The 25,423-nt window shown below is 43.7% G+C and overlaps 1 protein-coding gene across 1 annotated transcript; it reads left to right on the forward strand.

Annotated features, from left to right (window-relative positions):
• Positions 1–2,838: 2,838 nt before the first annotated feature.
• CSF2RB (colony stimulating factor 2 receptor subunit beta) lies at positions 2,839–19,947 on the forward strand. The gene is made up of 14 exons (XM_068142365.1): positions 2,839–2,993; positions 4,114–4,413; positions 6,082–6,211; positions 10,601–10,788; positions 11,109–11,257; positions 11,716–11,887; positions 11,984–12,116; positions 12,220–12,380; positions 13,272–13,414; positions 13,518–13,692; positions 14,783–14,873; positions 15,154–15,223; positions 16,110–16,213; positions 16,497–19,947. The coding sequence occupies exons 2-14, from the start codon at positions 4,344–4,346 to the stop codon at positions 17,686–17,688; spliced, it is 2,778 nt and encodes a 925-aa protein (XP_067998466.1). The 5' UTR covers positions 2,839–2,993; positions 4,114–4,343; the 3' UTR covers positions 17,689–19,947.
• Positions 19,948–25,423: the final 5,476 nt, after the last annotated feature.

The following is a 25,423-nucleotide window of genomic DNA, read 5'->3' on the forward strand; positions in this document are numbered from 1 at the left end:
TACTAGACCATGGCACCAAGTGCCATGTCCAATCCCCTCTTGAACACCTCCAGGGACGGTGATGGTGTTGGGTGATAGGTTGGATTGATGATCTCAAAGATCTTTTCCAACCTGGTTAATTCAGTTCTGTTCTGTTCTGTTCTATTCTATTCTATTCTATTCTATTCTATTCTATTCTATTCTATTCTATTCTATTCTATTCTATTCTATTCTATGGCTATTGTTATTGCTATGTTATTGCTATGATACTGCTATACTATGCTATTTCTATTCTATTCTCCTAATGAGAATTTTGTTATTGAAAAATAGAACTTGTAATAATGTCTTGAGTGATCATGCCATTAAAATACTTTGCTCTGGAATGAATTTACTGCTGCTTGTAAGAATCACAACTTCTATATCTTTTACGTCAATTATTTGCTACCTAATACTGTATCTCAAAACCACCGTGTAGTTATGGTGTTACAAAGTTCCCACTGAGTATAACTATAATCACATAAAATCTTAGAGGTTAAGACAGTTTTCAAACACCATGCTTTGGATTCAGCTGTTAATCTCTGTGGCATTAAACTACAATGCCTCATTTAAAAAACATCTTTGTCCCTGACCTGCTGCTAAAATTTGTACAAACAAAAGAGAAGTTTGACAACTATCTCATAGAATCATAGAATCAGTCAGGGTTGGAAGGGACCACAAGGATCATCTAGTTACAACCCCCCTGCCATGGGCAGGGACACCTCACACTAGATCAGGCTGCCCAGAGACTCATGCAGCCTGGTCTTAAACACCTCCAGGGATGGGGCCACAACCGCCTCCCTGGACAACCCATTCCAGGACTTCACCACTCTCATGGGGAAGAACTTCCTCCTCACGTCCACTCTGAATCTCCCCACCTCCAGCTTCATTCCATTACCCCTAGTCTTATCACTACCTGATATCCTGAGATGTCCCTCCCCAGCCTTCTTGTAGGCCCCCTTCAGATACTGGAAGGCCACAATTAGGTCACCTCAGAGCTTTCTTTTCTCCAGACTGAACAGCCCCAACTCCTTCAGTCTGTCCTCATAGGAGAGGTGCTCCAGCCCTCTGATCATCCTTGTGGCCCTAAGGTACTGAAGGTATTAAGAAACAGTCAGCTACCAATCTGGGAATAACTAACCTGCCCCTCCCCAAACTGGCAAATAAATGTTTTCTCTTCTTCTAATACTATGAGGTAGCAAGGTCTTCAATGACCACAACAATATTTAGAGTGACTTCTGCTTCAAACTTGGTTTTCTGTTGGTTTTTTTTTCATTTCTTGATGTATATACATAAAGATTTAAATACATATAAAGCTTATATGCATAAGCTTTGCTCTTCTGTTAATATTCTGTTATCAGTAGCCTCGCATTTATGCATGTAAGTGTATTAGAAATAAGGGAAAGAGTTTATATTTGAAGATGAACAGATTGTTTGTTTTCTGTACTTAAAGATATGTAGATGATTTGCTATATTGAGATCAATAAATCATTTCTTACTTGCCACTTTATTAAGTGTATAGTTCTGGCAGTGTACCAATCCTGTACAGACTTGTATAAGAAAATGCACTCTCCAAAGACTTGCAACGTGGTCTACAGGCTATGTCTGCTTTCCAGGTTCAGAGGTTCCACCTGGAATAAAGAAGAGCCACAAATTATGCCTTCCTTTTTTTCCCAGTGATGGAAGGTTTTAGGTGACAGTATTGTGATAATATTGATAAACTTTCCCATGACAATGGCATGGTAACAACCTGGTTTAGAAGAGAGATGAAGCAATGTACAATTACAACATTAGTGAGCTTACGCATTCCGATGCACACACAAGATAATGCATCGTAAGTGTGAATCCTAATTGACATGCATGTCCTGCAAATCTGCTGGTCAGGGTTACCTGGAGTTCAGCAGAGCAAATAACATCTGAAGGCTTTGACTGACAGGGAGAGACTGAGATGTAACTGGCAAATCAGCAAGTCTGTTTGAAGATACAGGAGCTGGTTCAGTGCTGGTCGGATGCTCCTCCTAAGACCTGTTCTCCAGACCCTTCACCAACTTTGTTTCCCTTCTCTACACATGCTCCAGCAACTCAGAGTCCTTATTATTGAAGGACTAAGTCTTAAAGCTGTATTTAAAATAGTATGGCTCCCTTAGATTTAGAATAACTTCAGATGAACTCCTCTCATAGTTTTGTTTGTTTGTTCTGTTTCTTCTAGGTACTATGATGCTTAAAATTTACTATTTATTATGCAAATAGTTTTGTTTGTTTGCTTTGTTTCTTCTAGGTACTATGATGCTTAGAATTTACTATTAATTATACAACTAGATAAAACTTAACTTTAAAAGAACATTACTCAAATAAAAGGGTTACAGAGCCACAGGTGGTTCTCCCCCTCAATATTTGTGTACAAATAAACATAAAGTACAAAATGATCCCTGCCTTGAAGATTGTCTAGCAGGAAACAACACTAGAGAATTCTTTCTTAACCTTCCTTTCTTAACCTTAACCAGTGAATTCTTTCTTAATCTTCCTCACTTCTGTTGAAGTGAATCCTCTTTTTTTTTTTTCATCTGAAAATTCATTAGTCCCATGATCTGGTAATTGTTGACATGCAGATTGACAGCAACAAACTTCCTTCCCCTCTCTTTCCAGTTAAACAGTTCCATTTAAGTAAGCACTTTAGCAGCTGAAATAGGAAGTAGAGACTTCCTATTTTACAGGCAATTGCACAGCCTGTCCTTGAAAGGGCGTGGTCTGCTTCTTTTAAAGTGGCATTTAAGGTGCCTAGAATCTAGAGCAGTTATTTTGGACACTTACGTGCCAAGAAAATCCTGTGGTTGGTTTTGACTTTCTGTCTCCAGTTCTAGGGAAGTGTGGTTTTGCTAGCTTCTGCATCAAAGGATTGTGATGATGTGGGTGAGGCTAGAAAGGGAGAATCACTCATCAGATTGAATCATCTGCCTCACATCCAGCTCTGGATCCAGGTAAGGATACTGTGTTCTCTCTTGGGAAAGCACAACGACAGACAGTGTGGTCTCGTACAAGGGTTTGGGAGTTATTAAGGGATTGCTTAGCTTTAGTGTTTATTCCAGATCTCAGCCAGCTGTTTCTGGTGAAAGGAAGTGATATTCAAGCACTTGAAAGTCAATAGGACTTTTAAAGGAGTTTCTTCCATGCTCTCTTAATGTAAAAAGGAGTTTCAGCTCTATAGGTGAGGTTATTATACTTTTGAGAGAGCAATGAGAGGTGACCAAAATGACTTGAATTCTAGTACTGAGCAACACAGTTCATGGTCCTTGAACCACTCCATCTACTCTCAGTCTCAATAATCATTAAAAAAAAAGAGTTTCTTTGGTATTATTTCTACAATCTGCAACTTGTTTGCTGTTGGAGCTGCTGGAAAAGCAGACTGACTGTAGATACTGGACTGCATATTGGGAAGTCTCAAGCTGTGCCAGGGAAAGTTCAGGCTGGAGATGAGGAGAAAGTTCTTCCCAAAATTGGCCACTGGGATGTGCTGCCCAGGGAGGTGATGGAGTCCTCGTCCCTGGAGGTGTTAAAAAATGGCTTGGATGTGGCACTTGGAGCCATGGTTTAGTTGATCAGATGGTGCTGGGTGATAGGTTGGACTTGATGATCTTTGAAGTCTTTTCCAACCTTATTGATTCTATGATTCTAAGAAATTCTTTACGGTAGGGGTGGTGAGAGACTGGAACAGGTTGCCCAGGGAGGTCATGCATGTGTCCTCCCTGGAGGTGTCCAAGGCCAGGTTGGATGAGGCCTTGAGCAACCTGATCTTTCAGGTCCCTTCTAACCCAAACCGTTCTATGATAAGTAGCATGCTGAAAGTGAAGGAATATGGAAATTCAATCCCTACAGTTCCCAGGTGTTATGTGGTTGGGGACCATATTGTTAAGGAAAGGTAAAAAGCATAACCCCATTGTGGTTCATTAGGGAAGCTTTGAGCATAAGGATAAATGAATTTGAAGGCTGACTTCTCTTCACAGATCAGGGTTTGTTTGGTTTTTTTCTTGTTGCTACTCAGCTGCAAGAATCCCTTTGTTTCTTTGGAGATGTGCATTTGTTTCTTCATTCTTGCTGCAGACTCACCCAAGAAGAAGACAGATTTTGTTCTGCAATACACACTTGGTAGAAACGCTTTCCGGCCGTCACTCTAACACAAAGCCCGAAGAAGTTCCCTAAATTAGTTTTACTTCTCTTTACGTGAAACGAAAACAAGAAGCTCCACAATAAGCAGAGCAAGAAAGTAGGCACTGAGCAATGAAATCAATTATCTTCTGAATTAGGATCAAGCTTCGTGTGCAAAGGACCATATGAACATGGAAGAAATGTTCATCTTTCTGTTGAGTTTGTATTTAGTCTGTAGTGTCCAAGCCATTCGAGGTGAGTTTCAAATTGATATTATTAGTAGTATTATTATTATTAGTAGTAGTATATTTCCCATCTTCTTCTTTCAGCTAATGGTCTCCCTCATTTTCTGCTTGATTTTCTGCTTTTTTTTCTCCACCATATTCTAAGCTGCAGGACAGCTACCTGAAGGGAGGTTGTAGCCAGGTCAGGGTTGGTCTCTTCTCCCAGGCAACCAGCACCGGAACAAGAGGACACAGTCTCAAGCTTCACCAGGGGAGGTTTAGGCTGAATGTTAGGAAGAAGTTCTTCATAGAAAGAGTGATTTGCCATTGGAATGGGCTGCCCAGGGAGGTGGTGGAATCACCATCACTGGAGGTGTTTAAGAGGAGACTGGGTGGGGCACTTGATGCCATGGTTTAGTTGATTAGATAGTGTTGGATGACAGGTTGGACTCGATGATCTCAAAGGTTTTTTCCAACCTGGTTAATTCTAATTCTAATAATTCTAATTCTAATTCTAATTCTAATTCTAATTCTAATTCTAATTCTAGTTCTAATTCTAATTCTAATTCACAGACATCTTGATCAAAACCCAGTGTGTAGCAGATAAATGTGCAGAGGAATCAGTTTTATGTTGGTGATATGAAGAGGTGAAATACTGGACAAACGGATGAGATGAAGAAGCTAACCTGCTAATGAGTATGAATAGGAAGAAAGAATAGACCCTGACAGCTAGTGAACAGACCCTGACAGCCAGATAGATGGATAGATAGATGGATGGATAGATAGATAGGAAGTGAAGGGATAGATAGATACACAGATAGAAGCATAGATGGATACATAGAAAAATGAAGGGATAGATAGATGACTGATAGATAGATAAAAAAGAAAGAAAGAAAGAAAGATGTGGTAGTGTACAGGGGTAGAGACAAGTGAACAGACACAAGACAGGGATATCTGTGTAGGCTACCAACAGCAACATCCAGATTGCTGGGGGAGTTACGCTGCCTGGTGCAGTGCCAGTTGCAGGGCATCTCCCTTTGAGATCTCTGCAGGAAGATGTATCACAGTGTAAGTCAGACTGTTCTCTTGGCAATCCAAGCCTTATCCTTACATTCAGACCATGCCTTTCTATGCAGGATGCTCCATTTTGTTTACACAAGGAATGCAGTAGAATTTACTTTGTGCTGATTTTCAGTAGAAGATCAAAGCGAGGTCCCTCTTAAGCCTGCTAGTCAGGACATCATCATACTTTTCTATTTTATTATTATTTTCCTGTGAAAAGCCCCTCAACCAATCTGATAGCAGATCTCATGAAGAAAAATTACTTGAGAGAGCACATCCCTGTTTTCATAACTGCCTTCTCTGTCATCTGAAGGTCATATCCTAATGGTGCAGCACAGCTATTACTTTCAGAGAAAATAGAGGAGAAGAAAGCAACTTGCTTCATAGTGCACATTCCAAGGGTGGTGTGTATTTTCACACTTTCCAGCTGTGAGGTTAAAAAAAATGCTATCCCTGAGAGGTCTGGTCATTTCTGTGTCAGAAGTCTAGTTCCAGTAAATTGGTGCCATGAGGAGAGTACTGTTATGAGTGCCTTCCCCTTTCTGCTGCCAGAATCCCTCTACCTCCTGCTGTCTCTCACTATTTACATTCATAATCACTGCATTCCCTTCCCCCCCCCCCCCAATTCCTTTCTCAGAGAGTATCCCTATGAAGAGCTTGAGCTGCCACAATGACTACAACTCACAGGTGACCTGCACATGGATGGAGCATTCAGAGGCTCATGCCCTTGTTGGTGTGATTCTTTACCAAAAGGATAATATTCTAATGTAAGTACCTGGAATGTGCTGTGCTGAATCAAAGCCTGAAGGGAAATTGGTCACAACTTGAAATCTTGGGGCCCAGCAGTCAGGTTTTCAGAAAACATGGCCAACTCTTTCTGTCATTGGGTTAAAGGTTGTGCCTGCTTCTAGGAAAGAGGAATGAGCCTGGAGAAGAGCAGGCTCTGGGGAGACATTCTGACATCTGAAGGGGACCTACAGGAAGGCTGGGGAGGGACTGTTTAGAAGGGTTCATAGTGATTGAATGAGGGCCAATGGTTTTAAACTAGAGCAGGGTAGATTTAGGTTGGACATTAGGAGGAAGTTCTTCACAAAGAGGGTAGTGGAATACTGGAACAAGTTGCCCAGAGATGTGGTGGAGCCACTATGCCTGGAGACATTCAAGGTCGAACTTGATGGGGCCTGAGTAACCTGATCTAGTTAAAGATGTCCCTGCTCACTGCAGGGGGGTTGGACAAGATGACCTTTGAAGGTCCCTTCCAACCTGATGTGTTCCGAACCTACAATTCCATGAGTGAAGTGTGCCAGTGGAGGTTTTTTATTGCCTTTACAGTTGTTTGCCTATAATTCTACTGTGAGATCATAGATAGGAAGGAAGATGGGGCATAGAGTTTGCTATTAATGGGGTGGAGAAGATGGTGTCAGAACCAGTGTGAGCCTGGGTGTTATTTATAGACCTAAAAGGGAGGAGATATTCCCAGTTATTTTGCCCATTTAGGAGCATCACTGAGAGTATGTTATTGTTCAGTTCTGAGGCACATGCATTTGTGAGGCAGGGAAGACTGGTGAGTTCATCTGTGCTATCACTTTTCCTCCCAGAGATACTGGTCTATTCATGGTGGTATCTCTCTGTTAACATCTCTTTCCTTATGAAAAGGGAGCTGAATCACCAGACTGGGTCGGTTGTGAGGATAAGAAAGGACAGAGAGGGAGGAATAGTGAAGGGAGAGATGGAAATGCTAAGAAGAAAATTAATTAGAGTCTAGAAATACAGGAAAGAAAGGAAAGAGAAGGACTTTTGATCTTATGGTAAAGAAGAGGGAATTAATAGACCTGAAGGAAGCTGATATCAGTGAAAGGTCCTTGGACAGGACCTTGAAACCAGTAGTTCTGAGGAAAGATTATATAACATCACAGGGACTTTTGGAGGATTCTCTGGAACACTGTTACACGATGCAGTGTGTGGATCACATGGGAAGTGTGACTGAAGTGAACTAATTAGAGAAAGAGGTGTAAAGTGTGGACAGACACACAGCTGAATTCAAGCTGGCCAATGATTAAACAAAGTCAACTTATAGATGAAGAATAGCTGACCAAATCCCAAACTGTAAGATAGCGCCGGTGAGCACATAGAAATATCCTCAGGACTTCACAGTCCTTGGGCTCTTTTCTTTAAGGGTATGCACATAGGTCTGTTGCATCCATACTTCTGGAATATCCCTGGTTTCACAGAATCACAGAACATTAGTGGTTGCAAGGGACCTCAAAAGATCATAGAGTCCAACTTCCCCCTGCCAGGGCAGGAACACCCAGAGCAGGTCACACAGGAACGCACCCAGATGGATTTTGAATGCCTCCAGAGAAGAGGACTTCACAACCTCTCTGGGCAGTCTGTTCCAGTGCTTTGTCACCCTCACAAGTGAAAATGTTTTTCCTTATGTTCACATGGAAGCTTCCATGCTCCAGCTTACACCCATTGCCCCTTCTCCTATCATTGGGCATCTCTGAGAAGAGCCTGGCTCTGTTCTCCTGACACTCGCCCTTCATGTGTTTATAAACGTTAATGAGGTGTCCTCTTCTCCAAGCTAAAGAGCCCCAGCTGCCTCAGCCTTTCTTCATAAAGGAGATGTCCCAGTCCTTTGTGGACTCTTTGCTGGACTCTTTCAGGCAGTCCCTGTCCTTGAACTGAGAGGCCCAGAACTGGACACAATATTCCAGATGTGGCCTCACCAGGGCAGAGTGGAGGGCAAGGAGAACCTACTCCTCTCTTGCTAATACTCAGCTTTTAAAAATAGCAATAGTGCTGAATAATGCCTGCTGACACATATTTGGCTAGAAGACTCCATCCTATCCTGGAAGACAGCATTTGGCCTTAGATATTCACAACTTAATATTTCTCTTCTGAAGTGGAACAATATAATACACCGGGCACGAAGCCATAAGCACAAACAAAACTCCAGAGGGTACAAAAAGAAGCAAGGCATCATTCCAGCAGCTCAGGCTACTGGAAGCACACAAAGCTTATTCGCTCCTGTCGAGTTTAAAATATTGCTTCTAATTTTCATGATGCTCCTTGGCCAGGAGAAAGGCTATCTAAAAGAGTGATTAACATTCTGTATGAAATTTTTAATGAATATGTAAGGTCCCTTGGCAGAACTGAACTACCAAAGACACAGAAGTACATTTTGGTGGAGAGGCTTTTGGTTTGGGTTTTCTTTTCTTAAGTGTCTTTTTAGGGCTGCTGAATGAGTGTCTTCAAGAAGATAAGGCTCATCAGAAATGTTGCTGTCTTTCACTCTAAGTAGAAGGTGCATTTCCAAGATGTTATTTTTCATCATACTATTTAGAATAAACCTTTATTTAGAGTAAACCAAACCAGGTTGGAAGAGACCTTCAAGATCATCGCGTCCAACCCATCAACCAGTCCAACCCACCTAAACAACTAACCCATGGCACCAAGCACCCCATCAAGTCTCCTCCTGAACACCTCCAATGACAGCGACTCCACCACCTCCTTGGGCAGCCCATTCCAATGGGCAATCACTCTTTCTGTATAGAACAATGCTCACATTAGAAAAAAAAACAAACCCAAAACCACCAAGAAAAAAAGATGAGACTATGCACAGTTAGGCTAAAAAGTCACTAAAATAGATTTGTGCCAAAATACAACATTCTGCTGCACAGCTCTGACATGATAAAGCATTTGCAAAAATCCTTGTTTGTCATATTCACTCATGCAAAACAGGACTAAAATGCTAGGCTGGGAAGAGGACACAAATGCCTGAGTAAATTATCACAGAATGAGGGTGGTGGAACACTGGAGCAGATTGTCCAGGGAGGTAGTGGTGTCCCCATCCCCAGAGACACTTAAGGTCAGGCTTGATGGGGCTCTGAGCAACCTGATCTAGTTGGGGATGTCTCTGCTTACTGCAGGAAGGTTGGACCTCTTGAGGTATGTTATGGGTTGAATTAGATGCCCTCAACCATTTCTTTTTTGGTACATCTGCCCCAGAGAGCAAATCCACCACACTCAGAATTTGGAAGTAAAGATGGAATTGTATTTAGAAAAGAAACTAAATACAACAGTATAAAATGCAATAAACATGTGCAAAATGAATTTGCATGTATATCCACAGCACAACAACAGTTCCCCTTGTCCCCCTGCCCCCACTTAGGGACAAAGGGCTCCAAGAAAAGCTTGGCCTCCTTCTTCCCCTTGTGCCTCTTACAGAATAGAATAGAATAGAATAGAATAGAATAGAATAGAATAGAATAGAATAGAATAGAATAGAATAGAATAGAATAGAATAGAATAGAATTAACCAGGTTGGAAAAGACCTTTGAGATCGAGTCCAACCTATCATCCAACACCCTCTAATCAAAAAAACTATGGCACCAAGCACCCCATCCAGTCTCCTCCTAAACACCTCCAGTGATGGTGACTCCACCATCCCTGGACAGCCCATTCCAATGGCAAATCACTTTCTGTGAAGAACTTCTTACTAACATCCAGCCTAAACCTCCCCTGGCACAGCGTGAGACAGTGTCATCTCATTCTGGTGCTGGTTGCCTGGGAGAAGAGACGAACCCCCACCTGGCTACAACCTCCCTTCAGGTAGTTGTGGCCAGCAAAAAGGTTTCCTCTGAGCCTCCTCTTCTCCAGGCTAAGCAACCCCAGCTCCCTCAGCCTCTGCTCATAAGGCTTGTGCTCCAAATCCCTCCCCAGCTTTGTTGCCCTTCTCTGGACACGTTCCAGCAACCAAACAGAAAAGGCCCAAGGTCAGAAGGAAGATAGCACAGCCCAAATCCCACTAGTGAAGCAGCAAGATCCAGTAGCCAAGAGAGCTACAAACCAACTCTGCTGCAAGATGTAAGGTTTTCCATACACCAGTGGAATGATTTTGACCTGTCTGTTGCTATTAGTCTTCAGGCCAGTTGAATTAGATAGACATACCATTATCATAGTGTAAACTCTGAGGAGTCCGCCCCTCTTGAACTGCCTAAAACCTCAGGAAAATGCTGGTTACAACTACATTTTAGTTTCAAACTTTAACCTTGTCCCTTCCCACCCACTGCATTCTCTGATTCTAGTGGGTTGGAACTGGTTTCAGATGTTTAATGTTGCAGCTCTTTGTAGATCAGTTTCTCTCTACACAGGGAGGAATACAACAAGATGCTTTGCAAACGCCAGAGAGCAAGTGAGTTACAGGAGGCTCCAGAATCCTTCGTGCACTGGGTTTGTCAGAACACCACAGACGTTCTTGGAATAGCGACAAAGTATGTTTACAGCTTCAAACCAGACCAGGTGCTTCAAGCAGACCTAGACATCGACCTCTTCCAAAATGGTAAGGATTGAAGGCAAAATTCTCCTTTGCCAATGAGTACTGGTGATCTCTGAGAATGCATTTGCCATTCTGTGAGGAAGTGATTTCCAATTCCATTGTGAAAACTGCCAAAGCATTCCACATTGAGAGGATGGAGCAGGGAGGGGAGAGGATAAGTTTCTGGGAGCAGCTGGACCTGGAATGGGGACTCAAGAAGGAGCTACTTGGTGTGGCAGTGATAAGATACTCTGGAAATATGGAAGCCTACCTAGGCATTTGCTTCCCATTTCATGTCCCTGTGCTTGATGTGTCATCTCATGACATGTAACTTCACCCTTCAGTTCAGACCCTCCCACCTCAAAACCTCTCAGTCAGCTTGATGAGATCAGGAGACTTCTTGCTGACATGGAAAACATCTGATGGAAGCCAAGGGCTGGGTGATGCACTCGACTACGAAGTCTCTTACAAGCGGGAGTGGGAGTCCTGGGAGGTAAGAGCAGAGAGGCCAAGCTGTCCTGGTTTGGGCCACTCTCTTTTGGGTGGTTGGGAGTCTGTGGTCAAAGTTGTGCACATGAATAGCCATTCCATTCTTAGGCACTCTGAGGAGAGGCAACAAATGTTGTTTCAGGTTGGGTGGAAGGGGCTCTCTTTCTGTTTGTATGTGACTTGCCCACTGAACTTGTGTAGCTGGTGCTGAAGACAACTGGGGCTCTGCATGCTGCTAGAGCTGATTCACCTGTGTCTGACAGTACCTGTGCCTCATCCTTCCTGTGCTATACTGAAGCATGTGCATGGCAGCGTGTGCATCAACTATGTGTGGGATTGTTGGGAGATGCAGCCTGTCAGTCACCTCCCCTCACGCTTCATGTGTCTTCCCTACACCCCTCTTCTCCGTTCCCCACCTCACAAATTTTTCCCTCTCTCTCTCTCTCCTTTCCCCAACAATAGAAAGCCATCTCACTCTTGCTCTCCAACACCACACACTGCCATCTCAGCCACAAGGACCTTGTCCCAGGGAGCAGCTATGTTGCTCGTGTGAGAGCCAGACCAGGGCAGGCCAGCGGCTTCTCTGGGCAGTTCAGCGAGTGGAGCACAGAGGCGTCATGGGAGACCCCTGAAGGTAGCGTGGGACAAAACAGGGCTGTGCAGGGCTGGAAGCACTAGCTAAGAAGCCAGAGCTTTCCTGTCACTTAGCTTGCTCTCATCTTCTCTGAAGGTGACCTTCAGCCCCGGAACCTTCGCTGCCTTTTCAATGGCGTGGATCGTCTGAGGTGCAGCTGGGAAGTGAAGAAAGCAATCACCACTTCTGTCCTCTTTGGCTTGTTCTTCAGGGCCACCCCAGGATCAGCGTATGTGCTTTGCCCATGGCAGCATGCCTGTCCCTCTCCCATAGAGTTTCTGCTCTGTCCCATTCTTCCTGATCTCAGCTCAACCTCTTTATTTTCCCCTCAGAGAAGAGGAGTGCTCACCTGTGCATGAGAAGTCTTTGCACCAGATGCCATATGTGATCCAGAGCTGTGAGATCCTTGTTAACAACTCCAGCAGTCAGAGCCAGTACCACGTGTCTGTCCGAGCCAAGACAGAGGAGAAAAGCTTTATGGCCTACAAGAACAGTGAGTTGCTGTGTTGTTTCTTGCTTCTCCTGGTTGTTTCTCAGACAGATGCTTGGCTGGGCAAATGGGGCTGAGGACAGCATTGAAGAGGAAAAGTGGGTAAGTGGGTGGGGAGAGGAAGACACCAGACCAGATGAAAAAAGGAACTTCATGCTGTGTCAGGTCAGAGGTCTGGGGAGGTGGATTGTAGATGTGGAGATACTTGTTGGCACTTGTTACTTTGAGGAAGATGGCGTTAAAATGATGTGCAGAAACTTAGATTGTGACTCAGAGCTTCTCAGTGAATGAATGTCACCCTACAAACTCCTCTGTGATTGATCTTCATGGGTGTGACAGGTGACAGGGAGCTGTGGTGAGAGGGGGTTGTGGCATTGTGTCACTATGTGATTTCTCAAGAAGCCACTGGAGCTCTTGTGGGTTTGTGCACTGACCCCTGGAGCACTGGATGAGGTAGAACTCCTTTGCTGAATCCAAATGTGCCAGGTGGATCACCTTTGCCTCTGTGTATCCAGAAGTACTGGTGCTACTTTTGACAGCTGGGAGAGCTCCTGAAGTGGATGAAAATACCAGCTGGTAACGCCAAGAGAGCTGAAAATCTCTGGAGATGTGGTGAACTAGCACAGGTGCTTCACATGTAGCTTTGCTGCTGTTCTGTACACAGGGAGTGCTGTCAATGTTGGATATGGGCTTTCTGCTGTTTAATGGACTAGTGGTTTATTGCATTTGACTAGAAAATGAAGATGAGGAGAATTAAGAAGTGTTAAAAAGCTGAGACTTCTGCTGCTGCAGAAAAGAACATTAGGTTTGGGTTCTGGAAATTATGCATAGTGGTGAAAGGGAGTTCTGGGCCAGTAGGTTTATGAGTACTCTGAGACTTTCCATGTGTTCTAGTTAAGGTGCTGCCACCTGCAAATGTGTCAGTAACAGTGATGGAGAACCAAGAGTATGAACTGAGCTGGATAAAACACACTCTGAATTATGATGTAAAACAGAGATATCAAGTTGAGTACTGGAAAAACAACCAATATGAAAAGGTAACCCCTAGAAAGTGCAAGAGTTCTGGGTTTCTCTTTGCTGAGCAAATAGGAATGGCATTTCCTCTCACCACCACCATTTGTGCTTCTTTCTTCTCCCCAGACTGTCCAGAGGTTAAATATCAGCAACGATGAACCTCCCTTCATCTTCACCCTGCAGATGCTGGCACCATCTACAGAATACAGGGGGAAAATGCGTGCAAGGGTGAATATGCCTTCAGTCTATGAGGGGCCTTGGAGTGAATGGAGTGAGGAGTTCACCTGGAGGACTGAGAATGGTACATTTCGTGTAGGCTACTTCTGTAAGGTTTTGTGGCCTTGTTAATGGCTGAAATGCCATTCTCTCAGATGGGGTTGAAGTTACGTCCAGCCATGAGCTCCCCAGCATTATTTAACAAGGTAGCTGTCCTGTATGTACAGCTGCCCTTCCAATACAGGAACAATGCTAATCAAGGTGGTGAGCAGGAATGACCTGTTAAGCTTCTTTCCTACTTCCCTTCATAAGGTGAGTACAACCAACCATAAAGTTTTCCACATGGAGAATCAAACAAAGGTCCTACACAAAGTATCATCTTCATTTGCTGATTTCAATGGTTCTTCCTGCTACCAGTGGCTGAAGATCCCTAAACTGTGAAGATAAAATAGAAGCTATCAGTCTTTAACATTTGGAGAGTGAGACTAGACTAGACTAGACTAGACTAGACTTGAATTGAATTGATTTGAATTGAATTGAATTGACCAGGTTGGAAAATACCTTTGAGATCATCAAGTCCAACACACAGTAGAGTCTGCTGGAGATAAAAACCTTCACATATTTTGCTGGAGCTGGACACAGAGGCAGAATGTCTGCTATCATATGGTTTTGTACCCAAAGCAGTATGATCTTACACCATTTGTCCTGAGGAAGTTTATAGTGGTAAAACAGCAGGCAAATTCTGGTGAGTGTACTCAGGAAGCAATTAGTGTGTTGTTGATTATCCATTATGGCCATTAGCAGAGGATGCTCTTTATTAGAAACTTTCTGAGACCCCCGTGTCTTCAGGACAGTACAGAGTAAGACATAAGATGCCTGAAGACATTCCTTTTGTTCCTGGTGGAGCAAGGTACCTAACCATATTTGTGTTAGTGTCTATTGCTTACTCTGCTGTTGGTAAAAAAAGAATCAGTAAGGGAAATGATGAACTCCTTTGGTCAGGAAGCTGTTGAGGTCACGTTTGGTGTGGCCCACTTTGGAGAGCATCCATTCCAACAGCCTGAAAGCCTCGTGATCCTATCCTTTGACATGCCACCAACATGAAGAGTGGAAAACCTATTAGGAGGAGCAGCCACCCAGCAGGTGGAAACCTCTTTTTCTTTTCTCTTTTTCAGTTCTGCCACCACTGCTTCTCCCAGTGATGCTCCCAGCTCTCATCATCATTTTGTTAATAGCTGCTTATTGCAGCTCCAAGTATTTACTCAGGTAGGCTTGCATTGTGACTGGGACATTTAGTGGTATGCTTGCCATATAAGTGGCATGAAAGCTAAGGCACTTTTTGTCCCACATAAGAGGGAGGTCTGTGGGGAGATGAGCCTTGGTGTGCAATGGGCAGCCTGGTGCACGTGTGTGCGGGTAGGAGCTGGCACGCCAGGGCCTTGGTGGTGCTTTGCTGTGCAGAGCAGCACAGTGTGTGTGGTGAGGTCTTTTCTGATTGTAGCCATTGTGAGAAGCATATCTTGAGAACTCTGTGGTGTTGTTGCAGAAAGAAGAAAATGTGGGAGGAAAAGATTCCAAACCCCAGCAAGAGTATCCTGATCCAGAGCTACCTGGGGGTAAGAGGGAACTGCACTTGGAAGGGCTCATTATTTCTCACTCTTCTTCATGACTTCCAACAATCTTAAGAACTCTTGCTGTCTCCTAGTCCACAGTGAACAGTTGCCATGTCTTCTTTAGACCTTCTCTTGCTGTTAACATACTTTAAAAAGCCCTTTGTGATGTCTGATACAGCACTAGCCAGTTTCAATTGTAATCAAGCTTTGGCCCTTCTTATCTTCTCCCTGCATACACAAACCACAGCTCTCTAACCTTCCTTCAAAGCCTGACCTTGCTTCCAGAGATCATACAATTTTTTTTCTCTTGTTGATCTCTGTTGTGACAAGCTGGCTGCTTGTCCCTCCTGCTTAACATATGATACAATGGAACTGGCTTCTCCTGTGCTTTTGAAAGGTGGTTCTTTAACACTGACCTGTGCTCAGGGACTCCTAGACTCTCAAAAGCTCAGGGCACTGCTAAGTATTTCCCTGAATAACTTCAGTTTTGCTTTCTTGAAATCCAGGATAGCAACTCTGCTGTCACTTTCTCTCATTTCTCTGAAAGCTTTAAAGTCAATCATTTTGTGATCACTGTAGCCAAGACAGGAGGTACCATGAAATCTCTCACATATCTTTCTCTCTTCACAAAAAACAAGTCTAGGAGGGCACCTTTCCTGGTTTGCTCCCTGAGCACTTGTAGTTAGTTCTGTGGCAAGGCAATTTGGATTTGAAGTAACTATCTCCTGGAGAACAGAACACGCTTTCTAATCATGTTACTGAAGTTGTATCCATACTGTCAGGTGCTATAGGCTGTCCTGGTTGTTTTCCTTGTCCAGGAGGGAATGCACAGTTCTTGATTCTCCTGCCACTGAGACATCTTTTGTCATGTGTGGTTTTTCATTTTCAGAAAGCACATTTGGCAAACTGGTCATCAAGCAGTCAGCTGGACTTCAACAAATGCAGCCTTCCAGAGAAGATGGAACAGGCTAGCTTCCTTCAAGTGGTGGACAGGTGAGTGAACAGCACATTACAGTGACACCATGGATGACAGTCTCAAAGATCTCCCCAAATCACAGCAGGGCATGGTCAAATATTCTGCCACTAAAGAGCTTGGACAAGTGGCTTTTGAGGAAGGGATTAAATTTTTCCCTACCTGGGTTAGCTGTCTTCTCCAAAAAAGAGTTTTTCTAACCCTGTGTGTAGCTTTGTGTGTTTCCAACTAAACTTGGTTTGTGTTTAATGTTTACCACAAAAAGTATCTCTCATTGGCAACTTTTAACTTTCCTACACGCAGGCAGAGGAAGACTTTGGCAGAGTGCCCTGAAGGGCAGGCCAAACAGACAGATGCTTCCCCTACTGCGCTGGACCAACAGAACCCATACCACACTTTAACTGAGCCAGAGCACGCCCCACTTGTCTGCTCAAGTCAAACTGCTGGTCATACCAGTCCTGTTTCGAGGAAACACAGTGCTGATGCACTTGTTGCTTCCCAGACAGCAACCCCTTGCTTTGCTTTCAATGGTCCATACTTGTACAGCCCAGTGATGTCCTCCCAGTCTGACGTGCATCAGACCCTGGAAGTGGACCCAGCAGAAGTCTCTGAGAAATCTGTTTCCATTCATTATGTGACCCTCCCAAAGCAAGACTGTCCCCAGTCTCCAAAGAAGCCAGAGCAGCCAGATGCAGGTCCTCCACAATGCTTCCTGCTCTCAGATCAGAAGGAAATGATGCAGCACCAGGACATTGAGGAGGAAGCCTCATCAGCCCCACCAGCCTGTGGGAAAGACATGGACATGAGAACTGAAGAGCAGCAATCTCCAAAGACTCTAAACTGTATTACATCTTCTCATCAATGCCCCTTGGATTATATCACCACAGAGAGCCTGTTACTGCCATCTGCCAGTGACTCTCCCCATCCACCACTTGTCACTGCCAGGGAGTCACCTTGTGACTCAGAGGAGCCCCAGCCCCGCAGTGACAACTCTTCCCATGAGTTTTCTCCTGTGAAAACTGGTGTCATGGTCCCAGCTTCAGGTCGAGCACTAACCTCTTCTGAACTGCATCTGCACACATTTGGAGAGTATCTTACTGTCCCTTCAGGTCTCCATGGACATTCAGAACCCACAAAGCCTTACTTGCCTGTCTTGCTGAAGGGAAACAATCTTCCTAGGAAGCAGCCTTTGTCAGAGGGTGACTTGGTGGTCTTAAACCCTCACAGCACTGAGCCAGTTTTCCTTTGCCAGGTTGGTGACTATTGCTTCCACAGCCTAAAATCTGGTGTGAAGATGGATATTAGTCAGGAAGACTGCCAAGACAAGAAACCTCCTGAAGCCAAGACACCTGAGAAGCCTGTACCTAGTGATGACTCCATCACTGGCAAGGAAAAGCATGTATCAAAAATGCAGGCTATTCAGCTTTTCAAAAACTTGAAATCAGATGACTACTTTTCCTGGCAGCAATCTTTGAGGATCACAGAAATCAGTTAAATGGACAAATATTAAGGACTGCCAAAGCTACAGGTAACTGAAAGAGGTTGCAACTATCTGATCAAAATGAAGCCTCAAAACTAGGAGTCCTCAAAGCTCAGACAAATAAATGGCAGTTCCCTTTTCCAGCTTCCAGTCCAATGTATTGAGAGACTTGAAGTAGTCCAAAATCCTTCTCAATGAACTTAACAGATTTGGCATGAAAGACAATCCAGACATTGCCCTTTGGTGTTTTTCAACCTTTTTGTCTTATCCACAATGAAGCATTTAGCCTCTTCATGATCCTGTGACAGATCACAGTCATCTTGCAATAATACATTAGACAGTTTCAAATGCCCAGCTTGACAGGGTGCTGGCCCATCTCATTTAAACTATATTCTTACCCTGAAAGGTTGGACTAGAGGATCCTTGAGGTCCCTTCCAACCTGGTATTCTATGAATCTATGAATATCAAATTGCTTGAGGTGAACTCATGGCAAGAAATGCAGACTTAAGTGCATTGAATACTATCAGAAGAAAACAAGCTTGGAAACCATGGGAAGAAACAATTTTACTGAACTTTTGTGTGTGTGTAAAATACACACAAAGAGTTACCAAGGAGCTTTTCTGTCTCTACTTTCCCCCTAATGGCATAAAATAGGTATTGTCTAAGGTGAAAAAAATAACAACCAAGACAGAAAAGTAAATACAAAATGAGAAATAATATTGGAGTCCAGGAGCTGTTCAGCCTAGAGAAGAGGAGGCTCCAGGGAGACCTAATAGCAGCCGGCCAGTACCTGAAGAGAGCCTACAGGAAGGATGGGGATTGCAAAGGCCTGCAGTGACAGGATGAGGGGCAATGGCTTCAAACTAGAGAGGGGCAGATTTAGATTGGATATCAGGAAAAAGTTCTTCACTATGAGGCTGGTGGAACACTGGAACAGGTTGCCCAGGGAGGTGGTTGAGGCCCCTTCCCTGGAGATATTCAAGGCAAGGCTCGATTAGACCTCAGGCAGCCTGATCTAGCTGGAGGTTGGACTGGATGAGCTTTGGAGGTCCCTTCTGGCCTGGACCATTCTATGAGAAGAGAAGGCTCAGAGGAGACCTTATTGCTGTCTACAACTACCTGAAGGGAGGTTGTAGCCAGGTGGGGACTGGTCTCTTCTCCCAGGCAACCAGCACCAGTCTCAATCTGCACCAAGGGAGGTTTAGGTTGGATGTTAGGAAGAAGTTCTTCACAGAAAGAGTGATTTGCCATTGGAATGGGCTGCCCAGGGAGGTGGTGGAGTCACCATCACTGGAGGTGTTTAAGAGCAGACTGGATGGGCTGCTTGATGCCATGGTTTAGTTGATTAGATAGTGTTGGGTGATAGGTTGGACTCAATGATCTCAAAGGTCTCTTCCAACCTGGTCTATTATTCTATTCTATTCTATTCTATTCTATTCTATTCTATTCTATTCTATTCTATTCTATTCTATTCTATTCTATCCTATCCTATCCTATCCTATCCTATCCTATCCTATCCTATCCTATCCTATCCTATCCTATCCTATCCTATCCTATTCTTCTACTCCATTCCATTTCATTCTATTCTACTCCATTCCATTCCATTCCATTCCATTCCATTCCATTCCATTCCATTCCATTCCATTCCATTCCATTCCATTCCATTCCATTCCATTCCATGATTCTATAAACCCTTCTTAATGTTAAGATTCAGTGTATCTCAATGTAGTCTAAGGATAAGAAGGAAACACACTGGGATAGACAAGTAGGCTGTAGAGAACCACAGGGAAGAAGATCCATTACTGAAAGAAAACCCAGGGACTTGTAATATGCAGTGAGAGGAAGGGAGTGGGGTAGGCAAGAGAAAATGACAGGCAGTAAGTGTTGGGAAGGTGCACAAGCTTATATCTGCTGGAGTTTTCCCATTTCTGCATGTTGCAATACAATATCATAGTATCAGTCAGGGCTGGAAGGGACCACAAGGATCATCCAGCTCCAACCCTCCTGCCATGGGCAGGGACACTCCACACTAGATCAGGCTGGCCAGAGCCTCATCCAGCCTGGTCTTAAACACCTCCAGGGACAGGGCCCCAACCACCTCCCTGGACAACCCATTACAGGGCTTCACCACTCTCATGGAGAAGAACTTCCTCCTCACATCCAGCCTGAATCTCCCCGCCTCCAGCTTCATTCCAATATGATTTTCTTTTATGCTCAGTGGCTGTTTATATATTTATAATATAATTAAATCTTCACTATGTGATTGAGCCTTAGCTGATTTTTTTGTTTCTTTTTTGTTCTGAGTAACAAGCTGTGTTGAGAGAGGAGATTTACCCATCCCCCACCCCCCCACCCCCCCAGTTCTGCTGTGAAGAAAGCGGTGCAAAGTAATGGGGTTTGTCCAGAGCTGCCACTCTGTGATCAGAGCCAGGCTTTGGTTTTAGACCTGAAGGTGGGCTTGCTTTAAACATGAAATAAAATAGAATAATAAAAAAGAACTTAAAATGAATAAATAAACATAAAAATAATAAATAAAAGTAAAACTAATAAATAAAGATAAAAATGATAAAGAAAAATAAAATCATAAAGAAAAATAAAATCATAAAGCAAAAGTAAAATAACGCATAAAAAGACATGAAATAAAAATAATACATAAAAATACCTAAAAATAAAAAGAATACATAAAAATAAGAAGTAAACCAAAAATAATGCATCAAATAAAACTAATTTAAATGTGTGCTAATAAAATTTGCACTAATGTTCTCTCTCCTTCTAAGCCTTTTATGTCTTATGAGCACTGTGGTTACAGTAACATCCATAGTAGCTGGTCAGGTCAGACCTCAAAAAGTGGTGCAGGTTCAGCTGTGTCACCTGTGAAGCAGGATGCTTTCTCCTGACTTTGCTATATGAGATAATGAGAAGGAGTTTTGTCTTTGTGCCAACTGATTGCTACTGCTGGGTCAATGGCACAGTGCTGATTCAGAATTAATAGTGGAAAGTATTGCTGGTTTCCCACCCCCCCACCCCCCCCCCCCAGAATTTTAATCCTTACCAAGGCCATTTTAAACCTGAAAGGTCTGCACATTTGGTTTGGTGTTCTTGACAGCAAAAGCCAGGTAGCTGCAGCTTCTGATAGAGAGTGCTGCTGAACACTTTAAGGGATTTTTAATGGAGTCCTCTCCTAATCAACAGGAGGGTTTTGCTTAGTCTCTTCTTTAGCCTTTTATGAGCAATGCAAACAATTTGCAGGCTGTGTGATCGTGCTCTACCCAGGCAGGTACTAAAAGGAGATATTCAAATTTACATGCAGATTTTGTATCTGGATTCACATCTTAGATATCCACAATCCTGCTGGGCTTTGAATGGCTGTGATTTTAATAACCAGGAGCAGTGAGTGGGAGAAATTCCATTTAGCTTGGTGGCTTTTGGCTGAAGCCCACTGACACTGTGATCAGTACTCCAAGAGCTATCTGTTCCTCCTGTCCTTCTGCACTACACTGGGCACTTATAGAGGCCACTGTTGGAGCTAGGATTTATTGAACATTTGATGTGACCCCCACAGGGCAGATACTATGACCTGAAGATCACCTTAGGAGCCAGGAACTTGCAGATTAACCAGCCACTGCCAGGCCAGGGAAGCTGGTTTTCTTCTGCACCTTCAATGATTGCTTTAGGGCAGAACAAGTTTCTGCTCTGGGGACCTGTTGCTAGTTGGGATTTCTTGAGAAGTGTGGGACCTGGGCATGACATAAATGGTACTATGTAGAAGGTGGATACTGTTCTAGTTTTGACTGGGGTGGAGTTATTTTATTTTCCTGGTAGGTGGTATAGTGATGTGGTAGGATTTAGTATGAGAACAATGTCAATAACACACTGATGTTCTGAGCTGTTGCTAAGCAGTGTTTATACTAAGTGAAAGATTCTTCAGCCTCTCATGCTCTGCCAGTGAGAAGGCTGGAGGGACACAAGAAGTTGGAAGGAGATACAGCCAGGACAGCTCACCCAAAGGAATATTCCATACCATATCATATCATGCCTAGTATATAAACTGGGACAAAGGCTGGCTGGGGGCAGCTGCTCAGGAATTGTCTCAGCATTAGTTGGTGAGTGTTGGGCAACTGCCTCGTGTCTCACTTCTTTTCTGTATTCTAAGTAATTTTTATTGTTGTTGTCATTTGAAAAATGGTTGTTGTGGGTTTTTTATATTATAATGATTCTCTTCCCTTTCTGCCCTATTAAACTGCCTTTATCTCCACTCAGGAATTTCACTTTGGTTTTTTGGTTGCCTTTTTATGTTTTTAATGATTCTGTCCTTCATCTCACTGAGTGGGGGGAAGTGAGCAAGTAGCTGTGCATTGCTTAGGTGCCAGCCTCTCTGTAGGGCTCCCTAGTAAGTAGTTCCAGCTCCTCAGCCTGTATATCTAAGTGATGAGTCACCAATGTTTCCTAGACAGTCAAAAAAGAGAGGTAGGCATCTCAGTTAATGCTGTAAATCACATTTTACAACTATTTACACTGAATGAAATTTAGTTATCATAGTATCAGTCAGGGTTGGAAGGGATCACAAGAATCATCTAGTTCCAACCCTTCTGCCATGGGCAGGGACACTCCACACTAGATCAGGCTGGCCAGAGCCTCATCCAGCCTGCTCTTAAACACCTCCCTGGACAACCCATTCCAGGGCTTCACCACTCTCATGGTGAAGAACTTCCTCCTCATGGTCCAGCCTGAATCTCCCCACCTCCAGCTTCATTCCATTCCCCCTAGTCCTATCACTACCTGAGATCCTGAGAAGTCCCTCCCCAGCCTTCCTGTAGGTCCCCTTCAGATACTGGAAGGCCACAATAAGGTCACCTCGAAGCCTTTTCTTCTCCAGACTGAACAGCCCCAACTCCTTCAGTCTGTCCTCATAGGAGAGGTGCTCCAGCTCTCTGATCATCCTTGTGGCCCTTCTCTGGACACGTTCCAGCAGTTATGAAGTAATTGCAACCCTTTCCTTACTGTATGCTCAAACATCAAAGGTTCTGCCTGTCTTCTAACAGCAGGCCCTTTTTCCCTGCCTGGCTCTGAAGTAATCAGTTTATAATTCCCTTATCATAACTTTCCTCAGCCAGAGATACGTTACCTGAATTTGCATGAGATTAGGGTAGTAAATATATTGTGACCTCAATAGTTCTAATTAAGATCTATATTGAACTAGTCTGTTGTTCTGTTTTTGCTAGCCTAGGGGCTGTCTTTTATGTAAGGAAGGAAAATGAGGCTGAATGGTTCGTTAGAAAAGGAAGCCTGTAGCAGAAAGCCCTCCAAGACCTCAAGGAACAATAGCTGGAAAATTTCTGAGAGTCCTGCATCTCTGCAGGGTAGTGGAAAACAAACCCAACCTATCCTACCATTCCCTCTGTAGTTTCTTGTTCAGTCAAATACATTTGTACATGCAATCTAATTCCCATGTAAGTCAAATTAAAGATCTCTGCCTCTTTTCCTCACTCCCTACATGCTCCCTCTCCTCTCACAACAGAGCTGAAATATCCATGTAAATAAACCCCACATGTCACGTTCTATACTTGGGCAATAAGTAGCACAATGACTTCATGCCTGGTTTGGCCCTTTTTAAGTCCTTCCAAGTGGCTGCCAGGATGTTGGTCCTTCAGCATCTCTGGTCAGCTCACCTCATATTGCTCAGGTAAGAGACAGCATAGAACTAACAACATATTTGGTGCCATGGTTGAGTAGTCATGAGGTGTTGGGTGACAGGTTGGACTCGATGATCCTTGAGGTCTTTTCCAACCTTATTGATTCTATGATTCTATGATTTCAGCACGGAAGGAAATTCTGCAGCCACTGAAATTATCTAGTGCAGCACAACCATGGCCACAATGCTGTGTTCAGCACTAGATTTCTTCAGCACTAATAAATGCAAACTATTCTCCTTGCACACAGTTTATGTACTACTGTTTTACCAAATATCTTCTCATCAAGCTTCCATAATGTCTGTCAGGAACAGTGTGGCCAGCAGGAGCAGGGAGGTCATTCTGCCCCTGTACTCCCCCCTGGTTAGGCCACACCTTGATACTGTGTCCAGTTCTGAGCCCCTCAGTTTAGGAAGGATGTTGACTTGCTGGAATAAGTCCAGAGAAGGGCAACATGAGGGGTTTGGAACACAAGCCCTATGAGGAGAGGCTGAGGGAGCTGGGGTTGATTAGCCTGGAGAAGTGGAGGCTCAGGGGAGACCTTATTGCTGTCTACAACTACCTGAAAGGAGGTTGTAGACAGGCGGGGGCTGATCTCTTCTCCCAGGCAACCAGTAGCAGAACAAGAGGACACAGTCTCAAGCTGTGCCAGGGGAGGTTCAGACTGGATATTAGGAGGAAATTCAACACAGAGAGAGTGATTGGCCATTGGAATGTGCTGCCTGGGGAGGTGGTGGAGTCACCATCATTGGAGGTGTGATAGGGTGCTTGGTTGCATGGTTTAGTTGATTAATTGGTGTTGGATGATGGGTTGGACACGATGATCTTGAAGGTCTCTTCCAACCTGGTCTGGTCTGGTCTGGTCTGGTCTGGTCTGGTCTGGTCTATTCTATTCTATTCTATTCTATTCTACTCTACTCTACTCTACTCTACTCTATTCTATTCTGTTGTTTTTAAAGGCATTTGACCATGGTTCTGACACTGAAACCACATTTTTTAAATGGAATCAGTTGTATAGAAATATTTGGGCATTTGTTTTGATTTGGTCTCATAGTTTTGTATCCTCTGCCTACTTCGCTTTTTTGTTGCTATTGTTGGTTGGTTTGGTTTGGTTTTCATTTTTACTTACCTTCTATTGCACTCATTTTTCTAAGTTATGGGCTTTCTGTGATTTAAGACCACACAGATGTATCAGTCTTAGCGATTTACTTTCCAGATCTGGCCTGGTTTCCTTGGTTTTCATTTCTGAAATTGCCTCACAGTGTTTTTAATCTTAAATGTCAACAGCACTGATTCTGTTTGGATTAGGTGAAACCCATTTTATATAAACTTAATCTGCCTCAAAAATTTACCAGATACTAATAAATATAATCTCCTTTCCCTCACACAGTTTAATCAATCATCCACTGAGCCTCTGTTATCTGTCACAGTGTATAAAAGCAGCACCACTGAAGAATGCTATTGTGTGACACATTCTTAGTCTCCTGCTTTAAACTGTGCTTTCAGGACCTCTCACCTGCTGTTTATTTGTTGTTTGTGTGTGTATGGGCCATAACCATTGGGTCTTCCTTAATAATTACTAAGACAATATCTAGACTCCCCATGGCATGTACCATCTTTTCAGCCGCATGCATCTTTTCCAGCAAAATATTTGTCCATGTTCTTACTTGGTTGTGATCTTAATTTGGTTAGAAAAGGAGGAGATGTTTTCCTTTTTTCCTGCTCTTGAAGGAAGCCCATCCTGCTTGAGAGCCTTGCCAGCCTTTGCTGCACATGGTACCTCTTGAATAACTCATGGCACACCGTTGGCTAGAATTCATGTCACTCAGGACCACTTTTAGGGAGATGACCTCCTCATGGAGGTGAAGGCCAGATCCAGTAGGTGAGCTCTACTTGGCACACCCAGGGATACCTGGCTACTATGATATTGATCTGTGGCATCACATGCCTGAGCTTCCAGTGAGTGCAAGAGAGCCTATGGAGGGCCTATACAGGTATCATAGTATCATAGTATCAGTCAGGGTTGGAAGGGACCACAAGGATCATCTAGTTCCAACCC

Source organism: Melanerpes formicivorus, unplaced genomic scaffold, assembly GCF_026170545.1.
Source record: "Melanerpes formicivorus ecotype bairdi unplaced genomic scaffold, bMelFor1.0.p_v2 SCAF_8, whole genome shotgun sequence".
Taxonomy (NCBI): domain Eukaryota; kingdom Metazoa; phylum Chordata; class Aves; order Piciformes; family Picidae; genus Melanerpes; species Melanerpes formicivorus.